Here is a 20,947-nt window from a genome sequence, read left to right on the forward strand (position 1 = left end):
AAGTATTTACATCAGGATGGAAATAATTAGTTTTGTTTATCACAGTTTGAATGATTTCAGAATGGAGTTTAGTGTAATTTGAGATGAAAACTATCTTAAGTTTCAGTTTAGAGTGAAGAAATTTATTTCCATCAAGAAAAGCTCTGGTATTTTTTTTTTCTTTAAATGCTAATCAGCTCAAATAAATGTCTGCTTAATCTTTCCTGAATTGTAAAAATACAGAGGCAGCTTAGAAAAGGGCATCGCTGTGACTTTCTTTTTTCTGGGTCAAATCAACATAAGCTGTTACTTTCTTTTACAAATCTTTATTGAATTTTTACATACAGAGAAGCATGCTTTGATGGAGCTAAAATACTTCCCTGATAGAAAATCTTAAAACTGCGAAAGATCAGGATGGAATGAATTTTCAACTGCAGCATTTTCTCTGCAGTGCAGATGTGGATTTCTTTACGACCAGGGATTTGATTATTGATATGTTTTTTGAGCACTGTTGGACTCTCTACAGTTCCATCTAGTGTGCTGTTGTACGATTTCCTCATCCCTTCAACGTGAAGCAAGAAAAAATATTGAATGATGTAACAGCAAAAAAGCATTGGTATGTTTTTGGACAGCTTGAGGTTCCTTAAAATTTCTGGAGAATTATAGTCTCTGCTGTGCATTTTTTTAGTAGGAGGGTAAAGTATGTCAACAGGGAGTTGCATTGTGTTCGTGTATGCAGGATAACTCCTGATACATCCTACATATGAATTTAGTTCCACATACATATTATCAAGGTAATTTTTATGCATGTGCTGCACATCCTATTACTTGAGGTGCTTTTTTAAAAATATGTTTTGAATAGTTTTTTTTTCCCAAATAAATGGAGCACAGGCAATATATATATACACTGCTCAAAAAAAAATAAAGGGAACACTCAAATAACACATCCTAGATCTGAATGAAAGAAATATTCTCATTGAATACTTTGTTCTGTACAAAGTTCCATTTGCACAACAGCAGGTGAATTTGATAGTCAATCAGTGTTGCTTCCTAAGTGGACAGTTTGATTTCACAGAAGTTTGATTTACTTGGAGTTATATTGTGTTGTTTAAGTGTTCCCTTTATTTTTTTTTTAGCAGTGTATACATATATATATATATATATATATATAAACTAAATTTAGATGCTGAAACTGAATTAAAACTCTTAAGATTAAATGAGCTGTTCAAAATAAATGGGTAACTGTCTTTTAATCTTTAGATTAATAGTGTATGAGTAGACTTAGCTTCTGAGTGTAAAGGCAATAAGTCTAAACAGAGAAAGAAGTGCCACATAATTACCATATGAAAATTTCTGTATGTCATTTGACCCATTGTTTTGCTGTGTTTTTAGTTTTTTTTATGTATGCAGTATTCATCATGTAACATATTCAAATGTCTCCATTGTACTAAGGAGCAAGTTGAATGCTACAGAAACACTAGAAGCCGCATCTCTTACAAGTATACATTGTATACTGAAAAACAGACCAGATTAGCTCTGGTTAGACAAGGTTATTACATTCCAGCATTTAAAAAGAATTGTTCATGCCAACCAGAAATCATTACCTGCAAGCCACTGGACTGTAGACCAGAATACCTGGCTTCCTTTTGTGTTGTAATACCAGCAATCGTCACATGCAGCTCTCCACCGGACCTAGCAGTGTGGAATTAATTTATACTGCGAACCCAATTTTTGCACAGAACATGTGATATTATAACATATTACATAGTGAAATTCAAATTCTTCTGTCAGTGATTGTTAATTGACACTGATGAATATAAATATTACTTCATCTCATGCTCGCATGCTTTTTCTTCCATTTTAGTGTTTTCCCAGAGTTACAATTTCTGTTTTCCTCATTCTGAGTCTTTTTTGTCCCCCAAGCCTTCCAGGTTCCCTTTTTTCACATCTCTTGCCAAGTAGCTGCTCAACCAACTCTGAGGTACCACACCACTGGTACTGCTGTAAGGATATTTTGGAATAGTTTTCTAATCTATGCACAGCATCTGACTGCAACATGAGCCTGATGCATAATAAATACCAAGACATAAATGATGAAAAAGAATCTGACACCTGGGCGCCATCTGTGTCAAGAAAGTTCTATGATTTTGCCTTTTTTTTCTTTTTCCTTTCTTCATTCATCTTTGCTGTGTTATGGTAAAAAATGGCTTTTCAATAAAAGCTGCTTCTGTGACTCAAAGTGTTTGCAGAAGAGGTTAAACTGTCCTGCAACCATGGAGGTTTCCTTTTTCATTTTTAGATTTAAGCACCTTTCTTGTTGTTAGTGAGCTGCAAGAGAGAGTCGAAGCTTTTTGACTGAGATGAGTCACTAGCAGAGGGAAGGAGAACGTAGGAATCCAGTCCATCATCATCATCCTTCTCCCTAAATCTCCTCCACAGTGACTTAAAGATCAAGGCAGTTGCAATGTCCTCTGTTGGCTCTTCCAGTGATTTCATGTTGATCACAGCTTAAATCCTGGATTTCATCCTTCTGATGTTTGACATGCTTTACTCTGAGGCAATTGAGCAGCATCGTGTGATGTTCAAATGTCTTGTTGCTTGATATGGAATGCTGGAAACTTTATATGGAGGAAAGGTTCTGTAAATCAGCAGTGCTTGTTCTTATTTGAATGTCAGACATTCATAATTTTAGTGGATGTTCATAGTGACAGTGCTGTTTGTCGTTCTTAAACAAGGGGCTGTAAAGCTGGAATTAACTGTTTGTATGGTCCCCATGTATAGGTCTTCTTCAGATGTTTTTCTCAATGTAAGCTTTTCAATTACTACAAACACTTTCTTCAAACAATCTGTTAGTCCAAGAGTGCTTTTAGACACTAAATGTTTACCACTCTATTGATGAACTGTGTATTTAGTTTGCAGAAGAGTGCAGCTAAGGGGAGCAGGTGACTGCATATAATAGAAAGAATGGGATGTGCCAAAATTAATGGGTCTCAAAGTGTTCAGTTGAAGTGGTAGTTTTTCAGCAGTGCTGACAGGAAAATGAAGCAACAACCAAGTTTCAGAAACGATTAGAAATCAAAATGGTGAGCTCAGGTTGCAGCATCAGTTCTGCTTGTACAATGACTCCCCTCCAGATTGCGCTGCACCAACTTGTTGAGCCACTCATGAGTGTGAATGAAGCTTGGTCTGTCGTAACCAGTGCTGTTCAAGGTCCAGTCATTAACCCTGCCACGGTGAAAAATTGTTATGCTGGTCAGACTTGATTGAAGCCAACGTACGCCAGCGTATCAAACACTACTACTCCCACTTTCCAAATGATCTGTGCTTTGTGTTGATGACAGGAGTTGCTACTTGTCTCTGAATGACCTCCGTGAAAGATGACAATGTCTAACTCATTGCTCATGTCTCGCGCCTCATCTACGCCGCAGCGGTTCTTTGGGTTTCGAGCTGAATGGCTGTCATTTCAGTTTTAGTCCGTGAAAATGATGCCTGCAGCGGAGTGGAACATTGCAGCTACGTCACAAACAGCCAAATGAAAGATTGAAAAATTGGGTGCACTTTGGATGCCATGTTGCCAGGTGACTTCCCTGCTTCTGGTGGGGATATTAGAACCTGACACTGAGAAGATGGATAACTTTTATTTGGATGAGGTGATGCTAATGGCCAGGTTGAAATATCATATTGAACTTGTTTGTAAGTTTTGCTTGCTTCTCATGAAATCATGCATTTTGTTGTCTTTTTGCAGATGGCAACCTACTGAAGGTAATTGATGGAGCACATTTGGACTGTGTGATGAAAATGCATCCTTCACTGAATTCTGCAGTGCATCTGCTTCCTGAGCATGCTCTTGTATCTGGAGAGGACAACATACCTGGGCTCATTCCTTCTCCAACAGGTGAGCTTTTTACATCTGGTAAAACATGAGGCGTCAGTTTAGGAGAATAAACTCTGATGGCACGGTGATGAGTATTAGGAAATATATGGGGGCATTTTTCTGCCATAATCCAAAAGCACACATTTTCAGTCTGAAAGCAGGACTTCATGTCTTTCTTCTCAAAACTTGGAATGATTGTACTCGAAACATCTCCTTGTGCTCAGACTTAGACTCTGCTCAGACTCTCTGCTCGAATTTGGAAACGCCTTTTGGCACAGTCGCCTGGCAACCTCTCAGCCACAAGAATGAAAGTGTTGTACTGGGTGCATCTGTTTCTTACTAGCGAGTGAGCCCGTGTGGCTACTATCGATTGTAGCAACCTGCACCACTCACTGGATGTAGGAAGAAATGATGTTAGCTTTCTTCTCCGTAGTACACTAAACATCCGCCAGCAGTGTGCTACTGATGACTAACAGCCTTCTGATCTTAGGCAAGAGTTTGTTCACCCAACCAACTCTGTACGTTTATTTGTTGTTTTTCAACAAAATTTAAACATATCCGCACAATTTGCACGTTATTGAATCATAGTTGCCTTTGTAATGACATTGTGTGCAGTGTCATAATCATATAGTAGTGTTTGGATGCAGAGGAGGAACTTGTTTATTATTTTTTACCAGTCTTTACGGTCTGCATCAATAATATATTATTTGAAATATTAAAACAACAATGTCTAACATATTGTTATTATTATTATTTTAATTTTAAAAAGAAAATCTCCTATTATTCCTACTGCTACTGTAGCAGTGCAATGCATTGTTTTTCTCTCTGGCCTTTTGAAGAAAAACAAGCATAACAAGCTGATAGATACTGGCTAATTAGTTGAGCATTCAGGCTGGGTAACCAACATGCATTCTGTTGCTCAACCTACATCTGGCTATTGGGTTGACATGTTTGGTTTTAAAACAGTGTTAATGAGCAACATTGCTGGAATGCCTTCAGTTTTCACATTATGCTTGCATGTGTTTTTCACTGTTGTAAATATTCCAACCAGCTCAATTTGTTGAAAAGTGTAGTAGTTTTTGTCAGTCTTTTATCTGCATCATCTGAAATATTAAATTTTCTGTGTATCATAATGAGGAAATATGATATCTGGGCATCCAGAAATACTCTAAAAATCAATTATTGTGAACCTGTAAAATATGCCAGTATTTTTTGGCCTCACCAAAAAAATTCTGCTAATAGCTTTCATTGCTTTAGTTTCTTATGGTGTTGGACGAATCAGTAAAGCAGAGGTCTGGTGCTCATAATAAGTGCCTGCGGATACAGCTGCTGTTGGATACTCTTGTCTTGCTTTAACATTTGTATTTCCCAGTTCTGCATTACCACATAAATTCAGGAGCTGGGCAATTAAATTTAAATATAAAAGTAATATCACAACATTCAAGAGCAACCATTATCCAAACAGCTGACATAGTATTTTATCTTTTTTTTGCCTACATGACTAACCATAAAATGAACAGTTATTAAAACAGTTTTTACTCTGCTCTATTAAATGATTTTTTACTATTAATAGCCATCATATTGTTAATTTCTTGAACTATTCTTTATTTTGTTGAAAGAGATATTGAGATGATATATTTTCAAATACGATACTTTGTGCTCTGACAGGATTTGTACCACTTAATTCTACATAGTTATGATCACAAGTTGTTTTCTTAACAAAAATCTACAAAAACATATTTGTGTTTTTATGAACTTCTCATTCCAAAATTACAGAAGTACAGATTTTGCAGCATTGCTCTTTGGGCCCTCAGCCAAACTGCTGAACAAAGAAGTAAACCAACCAAATAGGTTCTTTTGAATTTAATCTAGTCATATATGACTTGGCTTAACTTATCGTATTTGGTGCATCAAGCGTAATCCATTATTGCATACAAAACTGCACACTCATCTTCCTCCAGCTGTCACAATAACATACAGGACATTCATCACAGTGGTCTGTTTTTAGAAACTTGGTTCCAGCAGAAGTTGAAATGTCTGCAGTACTTAGAAAGTAAGTTTCTAAGGGGGAACGTAATGAAGTCTGACAGAGCAGAGCTATAATCATTGGGAGTCAGTGGGAGGTATGGTAGCAAGCTAATCCTCTTCATGTTCTGGGGCTGTGAGCAGCAGAGACCTAAGCTGCCTTTTAAGACCACAACCACCAGCTTGATATTCGCACAGCATTCAGAATAACTAGACTTTGTGCTTCAGAGACGGGGGCTGCAATAAAACATTGGATAGAGGCATTACTCTTTAGCCAAATATAAACAAACTGCCCGTTCTTGTTGTGTCTGGAAGTCAGACTTTCAAACTTCATCCATTGGCTGAAATACTTCATTTAAATCAGTTTTGATTCAATTTATATCAAGAAAATGTTCTAATATGGTCTCTTTTGGTTAAATGCTTAAATTTTTATTATTAAAAGCACGCAAAACAATCATAGAGTTTGAGTAGCACTCAAACTGTATGATGGACAATGTTCTTGCAGACATTGTCCATTTTTCTAGACAGGTTTCTTCTTAAACAGTTACCAAATATATTGCAGTCAACATTTTCAATCACTTGATCAGCCTTAATTCAATTCCTTATAACTGACTTTATACAAGCTGACAAAAGGACTTTGAACAGATATCAATTTATTCTCAATACTGTACTCTAAAATAACTAAAATATAATATTTTACTGATCTTGGTAGATCATAACCCAGTTCTTCATTTAGCCTTCCTGTTATCAACAACAACAATGGTGTCACCCCAATATCATACAAAAGTACAGATTTCTTTTAAATAGCACTTTAAACCTTTTATATGACTCTTTTACATGTCTCAACGCCTTACTGATACCGAAATTATTAAACTGCAACTTTTCCTCACTCAGTATCAACATCCAGATCGAAGACTGTTGTTTACAGCATCCCCTGATTAGTCACTGGTCAATAATGAACATTTATCAAGTTCCAGTCAACAAAGGATTTCTTGGCACAAAAATTATACACATACCTTCAAAAAACAATTATGTAACCTTTTCTGTCAGAATCAGTCACATTATGTTTATGCTTCCAGTCATTTATAATGCTACAATTTATTTTTGGTAAATTACATGTAATTCCCATGAAGGTATAGATTGGCTAAAAACATGTGAATCATTGTTTTATTTGTATTGAGTTACATTTCTGTCATGCTAGACTTCACTACTATCACACTATCAAAGATGGTGTATTACCCTCCTCATTAACCCCAAAGAGGAAACCCCTTCTGTCTCAGTGGGGGCTTTGAATGTTATTGAAAAGAGTCATGTAAATATTGTGTATATGCGTGTATGTTGACGTCATACTCTCTCTGTTGTCAGGAGACGCTTTGCTGAGGCCTCAGCTGCTCAAGATGACGCCCTTCACCCTGGATAAACTGACCATTTCCCTCCAGCCTTCCCTGGAGAAGTTTGAGAGCCTTCTGTTGCAGCTCATCAATGCTGACTGCCAAAACACAGTAAGGCCAAGTCTTCACAACCAGCACAATCATTTCAGTTTTCATATGCCTTTGACACATTTTGTGCAGCCATAATAAAGTTTCTTGCAATAGGTATGTAATCATATTGTGGGATTTAAAAAAGTAAAATAAAATCTTGAAGGATGCTGCAGCTTTGACAGTTGACTTGCTTTTACTACTGAATAGAAATTCAGTGAGAAAAACGAGCTCCAAGTACAGACTGAGGGATGCATTCTGGTTTATCTATATTCTTAAAGCAGTGTGTCTTTTACCTTATCTTACATCCCACAGCATTTTCATGCATATTATACAGAATGTGTTTACAAGGGAGAACAAATTACCTCAACAAACAGTAAATATCCCTGTCACTCTCCTATCTAGGTACACATACAATGCCTGAATATTATCTTGCATACAATTCATCACTCTGAGGTTACTGTTTACCACACTTTTTAAAATTATAGATGGGCACAATGGCATTGACGCACCTTTGCCAATACTGCTTTTTGGAACTTGATGATTTCCTTGATCCCACTTTTCATTTCCTTGGCATACAAGCACAGGCCTACTTTACAGCTGCCACTGCAGTTTAGGCCATATCCATTGCAAAGTAGATTGAGCTTATCCGTTTTCTTCCCTTTTTCTTGTCTGTAGCAACCCTGATGGTTAACCTTATTTGACAGGTGCAGCTTTGGACTACCAAATATATGTAAAGTGGCTGCACACTATCTGTTCACTTGAGCTTAAATGAGATGTGTCCTTGGGAGGGATGAGAATTGTTATGACAACGCTGTCCGTCATTGTAACCGTCTCACTGCTGTTTGCTACTCCCAGGCTCGAATCCTCAAAGTCAAACGCAGGGCACTGCGAGTTGATTATGTTAAGCATATAGTCAACACTGGACCACCACCTGATAAATTCATGCTTAGCATGTCAGAGATTGCATTTTCTCCTAGAATTTTTAAAAATAAAACTGGCCTTTGCCTTTCTATTTGCTTATTTTAATTAATGTCTCAAAATGTTAAAGCTTGACTCCATGAAGTACCTTAACTTATGAAAGCCCTCAAATTCATCCTTGCTTATTCTCATCATGCCTTTTTTTCCCCATCATCTTACTACTTTTCTGTGTAATAGCCTTTGCTTTTCTGTTATCACATCCTTGCCTTTTTGGCAAAACAGTGATTTTTTTTTTCTGCGAAGTCGACGTTTCTTCGCCCAGCTAAATGAGTGCTATTAAGGTGAAACTTTAGGAGTGTTTATATTTCAAAACAGGACTGCATAAAGTGCATTTTCCATCCCACATTCGAATCTGTTTGGAACATTTCACTTTTCTTTTCAGCTTTATTTCACTTATAACTGGCTCAGCTTAAGGATAACCAGAGGTGCCCACACTACAACACTTAAAGATGGTCTAAGTGGACATTACTAGTTAATCAATTAGGACTACTTTTAATTTATTTGACAATTAATTGTAAGTTGGATGAATTGGGTGCTTTCCTTCTCATCAAGGCAATGTTCATGCACCAGCAAGAAATTATACTGACTAGAATGCTACCACTAGGAGAACCACTTAGCCAGACCTTCGGAAGCCAGAGCCAGCAACTCTGAAGTTCCTGATCAAGTCTGTGTTTACTTATGTTGTCTTTTGGTTTGGTTTGATGCTCTGAAGCATTGAAGTGTGACAAACATGTAAAGGATAGGAAATCAGGAAGGGGACAAACACTTTTTCACATCACCGAACATTCAAAATCTGTAAAAGCATTAATAAAATATCATACTTGATAAAAGATGATGATTACCTTATTCTGCCTACTCTTTTGTACAAATATATAGAATGTCTTTGCCAAAATAATGTAGACATTACTTTGGCTCAAAGTGATGTGTTCATCAGCCTTTTGAGCTGTAGAACTTATTTTCAAGCATTAAGCAATTCAACTTTTATTCTTGTGTATGCAGTCAAGTCTTTCTGTGGATATGTGTATAACACTTTCCCTACATCTAAGTGCAGACAATGAAAAGTCAAGTACAAGTTTTGCTCCGTGAGCTAAGTGACATGTTGGCGTGAATAATTTTCTCTTTTTGGTATTCACAGCTCTTTCCTTCTTTATAGCTACTGCTGTATGACGGCATTCTCACGTCTGTGAGAAGTGTTAATACATGCAGAAGTCAGCTTGATTACAGCTTTTAATTAAAGTGTGGGTGTGTGTCGGGGTGTATATGCGACAGAAATAGCTAGAGAAGGAAAAAGGGTGTGTGCTTGATATGTGTGTGACCTTTAAACGTGTGACTGCGTCTGGATTGTCATCAAGCTGTCTACGAAGTGATTGTGACACCTCACCCGTTGAATCAGTTTTCCTGTTGTTTGAGTGAATGTGCGTGCATGCAAGTGTTTGATACCAACGTATGTGCTTACTCTGGTAAGGGAGAAATGGGGGTTGTGTGGTAAAAATGACCCTGGAAAAGGAGGCAGATGACTGTACAACACAGCATATGACAAATTCTTTGTTGGCTGTAGTTCCAACAGTCTTCATGTAATGTCCCTATACATGTTGCTATTTTCAGCTCGACTGACCAATCCAGCCTCTTTTATGGTTCACCCCCTCATACATTCTACACCCGAAGCTGACATGCATGTAATTTGAACTACTCTAGCTACTTCTCACACATTTATAGCACACCTTTTTGAGCCTTAGACCGAGTTAAACTCCTGTCTTGAACCTCTCCAAACACACTGTAACCTCTTGTTAAAAACACTGGCACTATTCACCTCCAGGGTTGCTCAAAAAAGAGTGCCCTCCTGCACTAGCTTGAGCAAAGTCAGAGGGTTTATTACCTTCAGTGACTTGTAGCACAACTGCTAAACTTCCGCCCCAATAAAATCTATTTCTCTTGATGAAAGCGCCAGAGATGTTGTCAGAATTTTTGTAACATCGCAGCTTTTGATCAAAAGACCAGAGAGAGCAGAAGTGGATGAAGAGGAGGAGGGGAGCAGGCAAGGACCAATGCCATGCTGCAGGCGGAACAAAACGCCTAAGGCTGATTTAATGAAACGAGAAAGAGTTTGGTAGCAAAGCTCCAGGAAGTTTTCACTTGTACTGAAAGAGCAAAACTTGCTCCAAGTGGGACTGCCCCTGTGGATGTGCTACTATAAAAAAAGACAAAGGAGGTTGAGCATTTCTGAAATAGGAGGCGTCTCTCGCATTGTTCTCTGAGGACGGTTTGGCCGCCGGCTGGTCACCACCATAACCAATGCAGTGTAAAGGAATGGGGCTTAATGGCATGGCTCACATCACACATCCATGGGAGGCAGCTCTTTGTAATGACCAAAGATCCAGACATTAGCTGAAACAAACTTCAAACGATTATAGTCTCTATCAGCCAGACAAGACAGAGGATGCGTTGCAGATTAGTGAGGAAAGATACATTTATCCACTTTTAACTATATTATACTGTTTCTTCGATGGAGTAAGCTATATTATCTGGAGCTTCTAAATCTTTTTTAGAGAGAGATGTTTTGTTAGAATTTTTTATTAGACATCTAAGAATCTACAGTTTTGATTAATGTAACATTTGGGTCAGCTGAATGTAGAGATTTGAATGCCATTACATCTATATGCATGAGCCGCTTCGAGGTTAACAGTATAATTATCACAGTTTTTACTAAAAACTTTAAAACAAAGTAGTATGTTCTCTAATTTTTAAAATTGAAATCAGAACACTGATACAAGAGTACAACATCAGCAATTGGTTGTAATGATGTTATTTGGATTATCGGTTTATTGTTTTGATTTTGATTCATATAATTAAACAAAAATACATAATGAGCATCTTCTAAATTTAGTAGTAGTTTCCAAGCCCTTACAGAATCATGTGTGTTTCTACTTTTTAAAGAGTAAGACAAGTATTGTTGACATTAGCTCCAAGTCAGTCAGTCATTTACATCAAACAGATGAACATCATCCATCAACAATACCAACAAAAATCATACTTTAATCATCCTTTTTTTGAGGATTCAACTTGCATTATATTCCTATTATGACAGAGAGAAAACAAAAGGGGAATGACATGACTATTTTTAATCTGTCATTCTAAACCATGTTGATGTCAAATTGTTAAGAGCAGATACTAACCATCGTTGTTCCAAAGGGTCGTCTGTGACAGCGACAGGTAGAAACGGATAAAACCGGATAGATTGGCTTGATGGACACTGGGTTTATTTTTAATGTTAGAGAGTCCAGTTGAATTCCTCCATAGCAAGTCAAACCTGAACTCCCCAGATTTCTCTATTTTCTGAGTTATGGTGAAATTGCAGGTGATGTTAGGAGCATTGACTTTAACTTCAGACAGGTCCCTGCAACATCAAACGCATCCAAAAAAAAAAAAAACTAGACATGAATTATGTTCAAAATTAATCTGGTGATGCAAACATAAAAATTAAACTATATTAAATAGACATAAAAACAACAACATAGTAGTTGGCTCCAGTGCCATGCTGTTCGAATATTTTAAACATGGGATTTGATTTTGCCATTATGCAATACACATAAATGACAGGGGAAACATGAACTATGGGCAACATTCTCAGAGCTTAATTCATTCAGCTTTTTATCTATGATATGAGAAAACTCACCAAATGTACAACACTGTGTATACTATGCTTATTTTTGATATTTTGTAGTAAATTGTTTTCATTACTTGGTCAAATCTAAACCTGCAGATATTCTCCTGCTTCTTCTGATGATGTCACAAACAAGTGTGCGTAAAATAACCACAGTACTTCTGAGAATACCCTTTTGTATTTTCGGGTGTATTTGTATTCTGTCCATTTGCAGTACAGCCTCTGAGCTGTGTGTGAAAACATTTGGAAAGAGGTGCAATGCAGATGTGAGTGGTCAGATTGCAACATCAGGTATCTGCGGTGAGCCAAGTTGGCATAAAAAAAATAAGGTGGTTGAAAATTTGAAATGAAAGCTGACTTTAAAATCTTGTACAGATATCCAGAACTGCTGCATTTGTCACGATTACCATCACATTACTCCTTTCAATATAGCACTTTAATAGAGTTACAACACTACTTTTAAAAATCTGTGGTTACTTTTATCTATGTAGTTTTCTGTAGTTCAGTCTAAGTATTTTAAAATTTGAACCTGAACTGCTTATCTATTTATGCTCTACCACCAAACCAAATGCTGGAAATTAAGTCATAATCCAGTTTGTTCCCGTTTTGTCCTAAATTAGACAGACTGAAGCTAAAACCGTCTCTAGAGGTCTAAAACTGTAATTAACTCAGGCGTTAATGATGTTTGGATCTCCATGAGTCAGTCTCAGGTCATTATGAATGTGGTTGGTGCCAAAAGTTATTTATTTCTTGACCCTGTAACTAATAAGAAAAGGAACTGACCAACCTAATATTACTAAAAACAAAATCTCACCAACGCCCAGTATTAGTGTTTCACTGGTGGGAATAAAGACAGCTGAAGCCACACATGCTCTATCTCCGGCTTAGAAGTTCACCTATCCTCAGGGGTTTCTGTGGAATATAGCTTCAAATTATTTGTGGAACATTTTTTGTCTGTTGAGCATATCTGACATATTTGAAGCAAAATGCAGTACATCATCTTAACTCAATGATACTTAACACGCTATTAGATGGCATTTAAAAAGCAGCCAATCCAGGAACAATTAATGCATGTTTAGCAATATTTGGTATTTTTTAAAGAGAGTTTTGAGTTATTGCAGATTTAATTTAATAATGATTGTACCAGGCAGGTAAAAAATATCACTTGTACAAAACAAACATTTGTATTTAGAAATGGTAAACTTTCTTCCAATAATGTATTGTTTAACCTTTTTAAAGAGATAAATGTCTTTAACACATGCAGCTTGGACCCACTGCTGGAAGTTTATTTCTGTGTGAAACCAACTTTGCTGTGATCCGTTAGTCTCATGGTTGTGCAATTTTACATGTGCTGTGTGTAGCAACACTAGTCAAGACAAATGGTCGGAAACTGAACGGGAAACAGACTGGCAGCAGCACGACTGTGTTTGACTTAATAATTTTGGGCTGAAATTATGGGTTTCAGCAGCAGGGCAACAATGATTTATCAGTGAGAGCTCAGTGCCAGTTAAAATTCGTTAAGGAGTGGGGGGCGTGGGAGGATGAGAGCAGCCTGCTAATGATGCGGCAACTGTTTCTTGCCATAGATGACTCATGCTCAATATGGGGGAACTAATATCCAATGTGTGAGGAGCGACTCACTCTGTCTCTCACCAACTCACACTCTCATTGTCATGGTGACAGTAAAGACCTTGGTCCAGATGAGCAAAAATCATTTTTTTAAGATATTGTTGGCTTCACAAGTGTGGTTTGAATTGATTATCATGTGGAAGGAGATATATTCACAGTTAGGCTCTTAGCCCAGATCGTGTGAGATCTATGATTGCTAAAAAAAAAAAAAAACGCCAAACAAATAAAAAAAAAAAACAAGAAGCTGTTGCCATTGTTTAGCATTTTTTTGTGAGAGCTACTTGCCACAGTAAGATAACTACCTTCTTAATTGGCTGATGCAAAACTCATGTGGGGTGTAATTTCACCTGCTTTGCTCACATTTACTTGCTTTCTCTCTCACTCTTACATGCTCTTGAGATGACAGTTGCCATCTGCAGAGTTATTATTACTTTTTACCTTAGTCTACAAGATAATTTCAAAAACTGCTGACAAGAAAACGTATTGAAAAACCGACTTCAAATGTTAAATAGAACCATTTACTAAAAGCCCTTTTAGATTTTTCTTTCTTAATAAGCTTTGAAATATTGTTAGCTGTTTGTTCCATTGATCCATTGTCTATACCTGCTAATCCATGCAGGGTCACCGCCGTCCATTTCAAGTGTTCATCAGGTGAGAGACCCCGTGGACGGCTAGCTGCTTATGCATCACAGGGCAATTTTTCAAAAGAAAGTTTAAAGTGTAGGATTTTTGAATTCTTCATAAATTTTGAAATGTTGCCTTCTGAATAAGCATTTTCTGTAAATAACAGGCAGTGCCTACCAAACATTAACAGCCAGTTTTTGCTATGTATTTAACTAAGCATAACACAGTACAATGTTTATGGAGACAAAGAAATGTTCCTATCTGTACAAGTTATGCTACAATTATGCACATATTTTGAATAATTTTCTTGCTCTTTTCCATCTTAAATCTTTGAATAGTCATAAACTGGAATTTGAAATTGCATAATTTCAACATATTCTTAGATTTGAAAGCAGTCTAAATACTTTGTGTTTACCTCATAATTTGCCAAAAGCCCACTGTCGCTGCTAGTGTATAATTATTTATTAATACAATTTTTAGGAGAAATGTTTGAATGAGTTGGAACATTTATTTATTTTAGATTTATTTATGCTTCTGTCTTGTATTTGTTCTTTTCAGCTCTTCCTACAGCATAATAACAACCAAAAACTACAGTATATCTTCTGTTTCTTGTACTTTATTTAAAGATTATCTGTTGCCCCCACCTAACCACTCTTTCTAAAAAAAAGTTTCATCGACATCAGATAATGTACAATAATTTGCAGCAAGTGAGTCTGTCCTAAATCTATCCAAGTTTGAAAAAATTAATTAGTGTATTAGTCACACAATAATTTAGAATATTTTCCTAATAATAGTTCATCTGATGTGTTCTGGCAACCTTGGAGTCATAGGGGGTGAATGAACTGGTTGAATGACAGCTAAACACTCCAACCCCACCTCGCCCAGCTCATGATGTCACGATGTTTGTTCAGATGACACTATGAACTCTCACTTTTATTCTCATTGTGACTCTCGAGGCCACAAACTTTTTCCACAATAGCTATGCACGGAGGCGATACTGTCCAGAAATGAGCACAGATGCCTTTAATTATCCTCCCTTGTGATCTCATTTGTAGCTTGTGTTATGTTTCTTGAACTTTGTGGATTCATGAATGCTAAACATTTTTAATAATCAAAGTTTTACACTGGGTAGTTTAACATAGTTGGAGTAGTTTGCTGCAGATCAAATTCTCCGGTCACATTTAATTTATTCCTCTAAGGCAGAGAAGTGTACGATCAATATGCACATTACAGGGCACACCTAGGCATGGCTTAGAATAAACTCAATTACTCAATAGCATTGAGTAAAAATACATTTGTTTCAAGGCCTTAATAAACTTTTTTTTTTTTAAATGTGTAAAATAATCGAGTTGTTTTTATATTGAACAAACAATTATATATTTATTATAATGCCAATGTCACAAGGCCCAAATCAGCTTTTGTGTAACTTGATGATGAGTTCACTTCACAGCAGTAGCCTGTGGAGTGACATGTGAAACCAGTTGAGCATCTTTGGCTTTTGACCAGTGTATGGTTGTCTTTTACCGGGGAAAAGAGTAATTTTTTCCCCAGTAAAAATTAAATGCCAAATGGCAGCTTATTCCTAAACAAATGTAATGGAACACATTACGTGTTTATATATATAATGTGTTCCACTATATACAGCATATATATATATATAGTGGAACACGCCCACGTCCACCCCCACACACGCATACATACATATACATATATACAGTACAGACCAAAAGTTTGGACACACCTTCTAATTCAATGGGTTTTCTTTATTTTCATGACTATTTATAAGGCAAGAAATCCCACTTATTAACCTGACAGGGCAACACCTATGAAGTGAAAACCATTTCAGGTGACTACCTCTTGAGGCTCATCAAGAAAATGCAGAGTGTGTGCAAAAGGTTGCTACTTTGAAGAAACTAGAATATAAGGGGTATTTTCAGTTGTTTTACACTTTTTTGTTTAGTGCATATTTCCACATGTGTTATTCATAGTTTTGATGCCTTCAGTGTGAATCTACAATGTCAATAGTCATGAAAATAAAGGAAACTCATTGAATTAAAAGGTGTGTCCAAACTTTTGGTCTGTACTGTATATATATATAGGTAAGCATTTAATTTATTTTAAATCATTTGGAAACTGAAAATCAACAAACCTTTTGGAAGACATGTTTTAAATGAAATAACCAAATGCATGTTAAAGATAAAATCTTCACAACAAAAACTAGCATGAGTGCTGGAAAATTAAGAGTTGTGATCATCCTACATGTCCCTCCAGGGACACCTTTCATCCACACACAGGTGTGGATAAAAGGCATGGATAATTAGGATAATGAACCTTATTCACAACCAACAGGCTGTAACAGTGCCAGTGGCCCTTGGAGATACAGAGGGTCAAATTGCTCTTTGTGCCTTTATATGATTCACTGAAGAGTCTGATCAATTCTCCAAACCTGAAATGACATGAAATAGGCAGTGGACCACAAAACACGTTTGTTGTAAGGTGACTCGTTTGTTTGTGTATACATTATAAATAACTCATCGGCAAGATGAGATTAACATTAAATATGTTAATGTCTTACAGCCCAAAAAATTCATTTTAATTGAGCTTTACTGAATGGTCAAACATTTTGCTATCCTTGTTCTCTGTTCTGAGCATTTAGGGAAACTTTCCCACTCATTTAATTCCATTGCCATAAAGGTATTAGCTTTTCTGAAATTTTCCAAGAATGTACTTTCATTTATTTCAAGTCTCTTTTTTTGTAAACTCTCATTTCATTTTTCAGCACTTCCATTTCATTGCTAGTGTCTCTTTCTAAATTAGTTTTGCTTACTAATCTGTCACCCTCACTTTTTTCCCCACCTGCCTCACTTAGCAGTTGGAGCAGTAAATTACATCTAAAACAAGCTCTGTTGGTAAGATGTTATCTCCTGATTCTATTATGAAAGTGCCATTTGAAACTCTAGAGGACTTCAGTTTTTAAAACAAAAGTGAAACGATGTAAGAGACACTAACCTTTATAATCCACTGTTACAGCCTGTAGTTCAGACACAATGTCTTTTTTTAGTGCTGGTCCAGCATATTTTCTTTCATATGTTTTTTTAATGGTTTTTGGGCACTAGTGGCCTACATTCATTAGTAGGTTGACAGAAAAAACAGCAGAGAGAGAATGGAAGTACATCTAAAAAATCCAGGGCCTGGAATCGACCCTTGAACAGCTGTGTTGTGGCCTGTAGCCCCTGTGTGGTGTACACTCTACCACTGAGAGCAGCACTGAAAACATTTTTATCTGGTCCTCCTGCTGTAAGTTGTCAAAAAATTTAACAGATTTCAAGTGGAGGCTGCATGTGTGAAAGAGCAAGTTATTATTAAAAAATAAAGACGGTGATTACAGAGTATTTTATAACATAAAAGAAAGAACAAGTGACAGTGATACACTTAACACAGATTCTCATTAAATAACTTGGTCCCCAAAGTAAACAAACACAAATAAACAATAATGAACAATGAGAAAAAAAAAAACACCCAGCAATCTCTGCACAGATCTCTTAATGTCCTTTGTAACGTTTCAGAAACTCGGTCAACGGTGACCATGTCTTTTCAAATTTCGCTCCTTTTCCTCTGACAATATAAGTGAGTCGCTCCAGAGCCATACAGGATGACATCTCCTTCACCCACATGTGATTTGATGGTATATCCATTTTTTTCCAGTATAGAGATATTAATCTCCTGGCCTGCAGGAGTCCAAAGTCAATCAATTTTAACTGTCTGGAATTAAAAACATAGTTCTCTGAATAACTACCCAAAACACACATTTTGGCCTCAGCAGGTACATTCACTCCAACGATCTCTGACAAAGTTTGCGTAACCAGGTTCCAATATTGTTGTTCCAACCAAACATTTACAGCAGATATCTGGGATGTTAGGTGCCCAGCGGTTCAATTTGACTGGAGTTACAGATGATTACAGAGTAGTTTTTTTTTTAATTGTCCCATCTTAGGTTAGCAAGTAGCACGATTAGCATGGACTGCATTAGCAAAACATCAGTGACTGTGTATTCACAGATGAGTTGTTCCCAGCCTTTTATCAGCGCATAGCTCTTCTTTTCCCAACAGCATTTGTGCCCTTGCCAACGTATCCCCCAGGAGCACAGTTGTAAAAACAGATGTGCGTATCTGTGCGTTCGCATATCTACGTGTGGACATTGATACGTGGAAGCGCATATGAGGAATAGCCAAAAATGTTTTGTGAAGTTTTTCTTTCATACTTCTGGACTAAATGATCTCTATTTAGATAGCTCTTATGGAAATGAGCTCCAACATGCCTTTTTTGTTGTCTGTATCCTGGAAAATATTTTCTCCTGTTAAAGCCTCAAATCTCTTCAGTTCATTATAGCAGATGATTTTTATTATTTCCTCCTAAATTATGTTGCAAGCCAGGACTTTCTTATTGCTTGGTGTCTTGCAGCATGAAACAAGAGACATGCTTTGACATTTAGAAAATCGTTTCCTATGTCATTCTACTTCCTCTGATAATATAAACACATCACTCGCAACACTCACACCAAAGAGTGTTGCTGTCAGATTGACCCGGTAGTGCTCATGTGAGCTGCCTTTTCTGAATGGAAAAACTGATTGGAAAAGTCTTCTGACATTTGAGCGCAGCAACCCACGAAGAGCCAAAACCGCAAATACTTGAACGCTTAGAACTACCAAATATGGCTTAAAGTTAATTAAGCACAGTGCAAAATGTCTGAGCACTACTGCAGAAGCTAATGTCCAAACACCAGCCAATAGCTTTGTGCCAAGATATATCAGCTTCTCAAGTTTCATTTCTGTTTGAATATTTTAGATATGCGCCTTGAAAAAGCATCTGTTAATACTCAACGGCAAATAGGTCCACTGTACAGTATGTTATATCAAGTATAGACTGATGTATAATATTAGCTTGTGCAACTTCTATCCCAAGTTGAGCAATTCAAGTTGTAGTTACTGACATATCAAACACATGAATAAAACTAAATTAGATAACAAGCTTACGTAGATGAGAAAAAAAGTGAGGGGCACACCCATGATCCACCGGTGTATTCATCACTTTGAGAATTCCCTCTTCAGTGACTACAGAAATGGAGTATAATTTAACTTTGGGGCCATTTCATTGTTCCTGTAAGCTTCTTAGCCCTAAAATATTCATATTCCAGGCAGGGGAGGAAGAAATCTGTGACAAGAGGCAAGAAGGGGAAGAAAGAGGATAGTGTGTAAGATAGGTAGAGAGAGAAACTGACAGAGTGAGGAAAAAGGGAGCAATGAAATGAATGAAAAAGGAACTTTCAAGAAAGGAGGGACAGAAGGAGTAGAAAACAGCATTTTAACTGATGCTGTCTTCTAAACAACTTTTTTCTCTCTTTCTTTTATTTTTTCTCTGACACACTTCATGACAGACCTGTCCAACAAAAGACAAACCCATTTGCCTGTCATCCTTCACAGGCTGCAGTGAAGGGAAATAGTGAGCGCAGACAATCTGTGGAAATATACACCATCATTATGATGTGAATGTCACTGAAAGCAATTATTTACAGATATCCTGTCACACTTGTGCTGATAGCTGCAACTCTGTCACAGTGTGAGACTAAAGGCGGTATAACATCTTAACTCTATAAAGTGTAGTTACATCAGCTGCATGATGCAAAAACACCACAATCTGACATGACAAAGGACAAGATGAGCTTTACTTATTGTTCGGTACAAAAGGTGTTCCATATACATAAATACTTAACATATGCATGGTATGATGTGCTTGTTATATATTAATGAGAAAAAATTAGCTACATTACACAAGCAAAAGCATGTGCTTCAAAACATTTAATACTTGAAACCAAAGGCAAAATGATGTGGAGCTGATATTTTCAACTGACTTCTGCATTTTGTATTATTGGTTAATATAATTAGCCAAATGCTCACATCAGTATATATGTGTATACCCAAGAAATGTAGACATTTTGTCTGACTGTAAGATTTCAATAGTCCTGCAAACACGTCCAAATCCAGTATAATTCGAAGCAGAAAGAGGTTGAAACCTGAAAAGTATATATATATATATATATATATATATATATATATATATATATACACACACTCCAGTAAATCAGACTTTGGGTCAATTCACTCCTTCACTAATTCAGCAAAACAGTGGTAATGAACAGTCAACCTACTTCATACCATTTTTATTCCTTCCACCTTTTGTGCTTCCTCAAATACCTTGTGGATACTGAAAATGGCTAACTTTCACTCTTATAGTAACAACTTCCACACAAAAAATGCTGTTTGCTTATTTCTGGGTGCATCTTTATTATCTTATTTCAGTTTAGTTTATTCTGGTCATATCAGATCAGTTAGTTGTATTGCTGAAAAGTCAACCTGCACAATTAAGTCTTTGAACATGAATGAAAACTGAAACAGATGTCTGTATGAAAACTGCTGCTTTATTGCTTTTATCAACACATCTATGCATCTGCATTAGAGCAGAAGCTCTTCAAAGTCATATGAACAATTTAAGTCTGAGATAACTGGCATGCATTATATGGAAAATATTTGCTATTAACCTTCCTGATTATGCCAATATCTTTAAAATAAATGGTCATAAATTAGATTAGACAATTAAACTCAATGCATTTAAAATAATAATAATAATTAATAATAATAA

General features: G+C 36.6%; 1 protein-coding gene across 1 annotated transcript in view; it reads left to right on the forward strand.

Annotated features, from left to right (window-relative positions):
* The window catches only part of nphp4 (nephrocystin 4), a 174,259-nt gene that overhangs the window by 26,984 nt on the left and 126,328 nt on the right, over positions 1-20,947 (forward strand). The window contains exons 5-6 of the mRNA XM_014473925.2: positions 3,725-3,874; positions 7,244-7,380. Coding sequence (XP_014329411.1) covers positions 3,725-3,874; positions 7,244-7,380 — 287 coding nt within the window. The remainder of the gene's footprint in view (positions 1-3,724; positions 3,875-7,243; positions 7,381-20,947) is intronic.

The sequence above is a fragment of the Xiphophorus maculatus genome, chromosome 1 (assembly GCF_002775205.1).
Source record: "Xiphophorus maculatus strain JP 163 A chromosome 1, X_maculatus-5.0-male, whole genome shotgun sequence".
In the NCBI taxonomy this organism is placed as follows: Eukaryota; Metazoa; Chordata; class Actinopteri; order Cyprinodontiformes; family Poeciliidae; genus Xiphophorus; species Xiphophorus maculatus.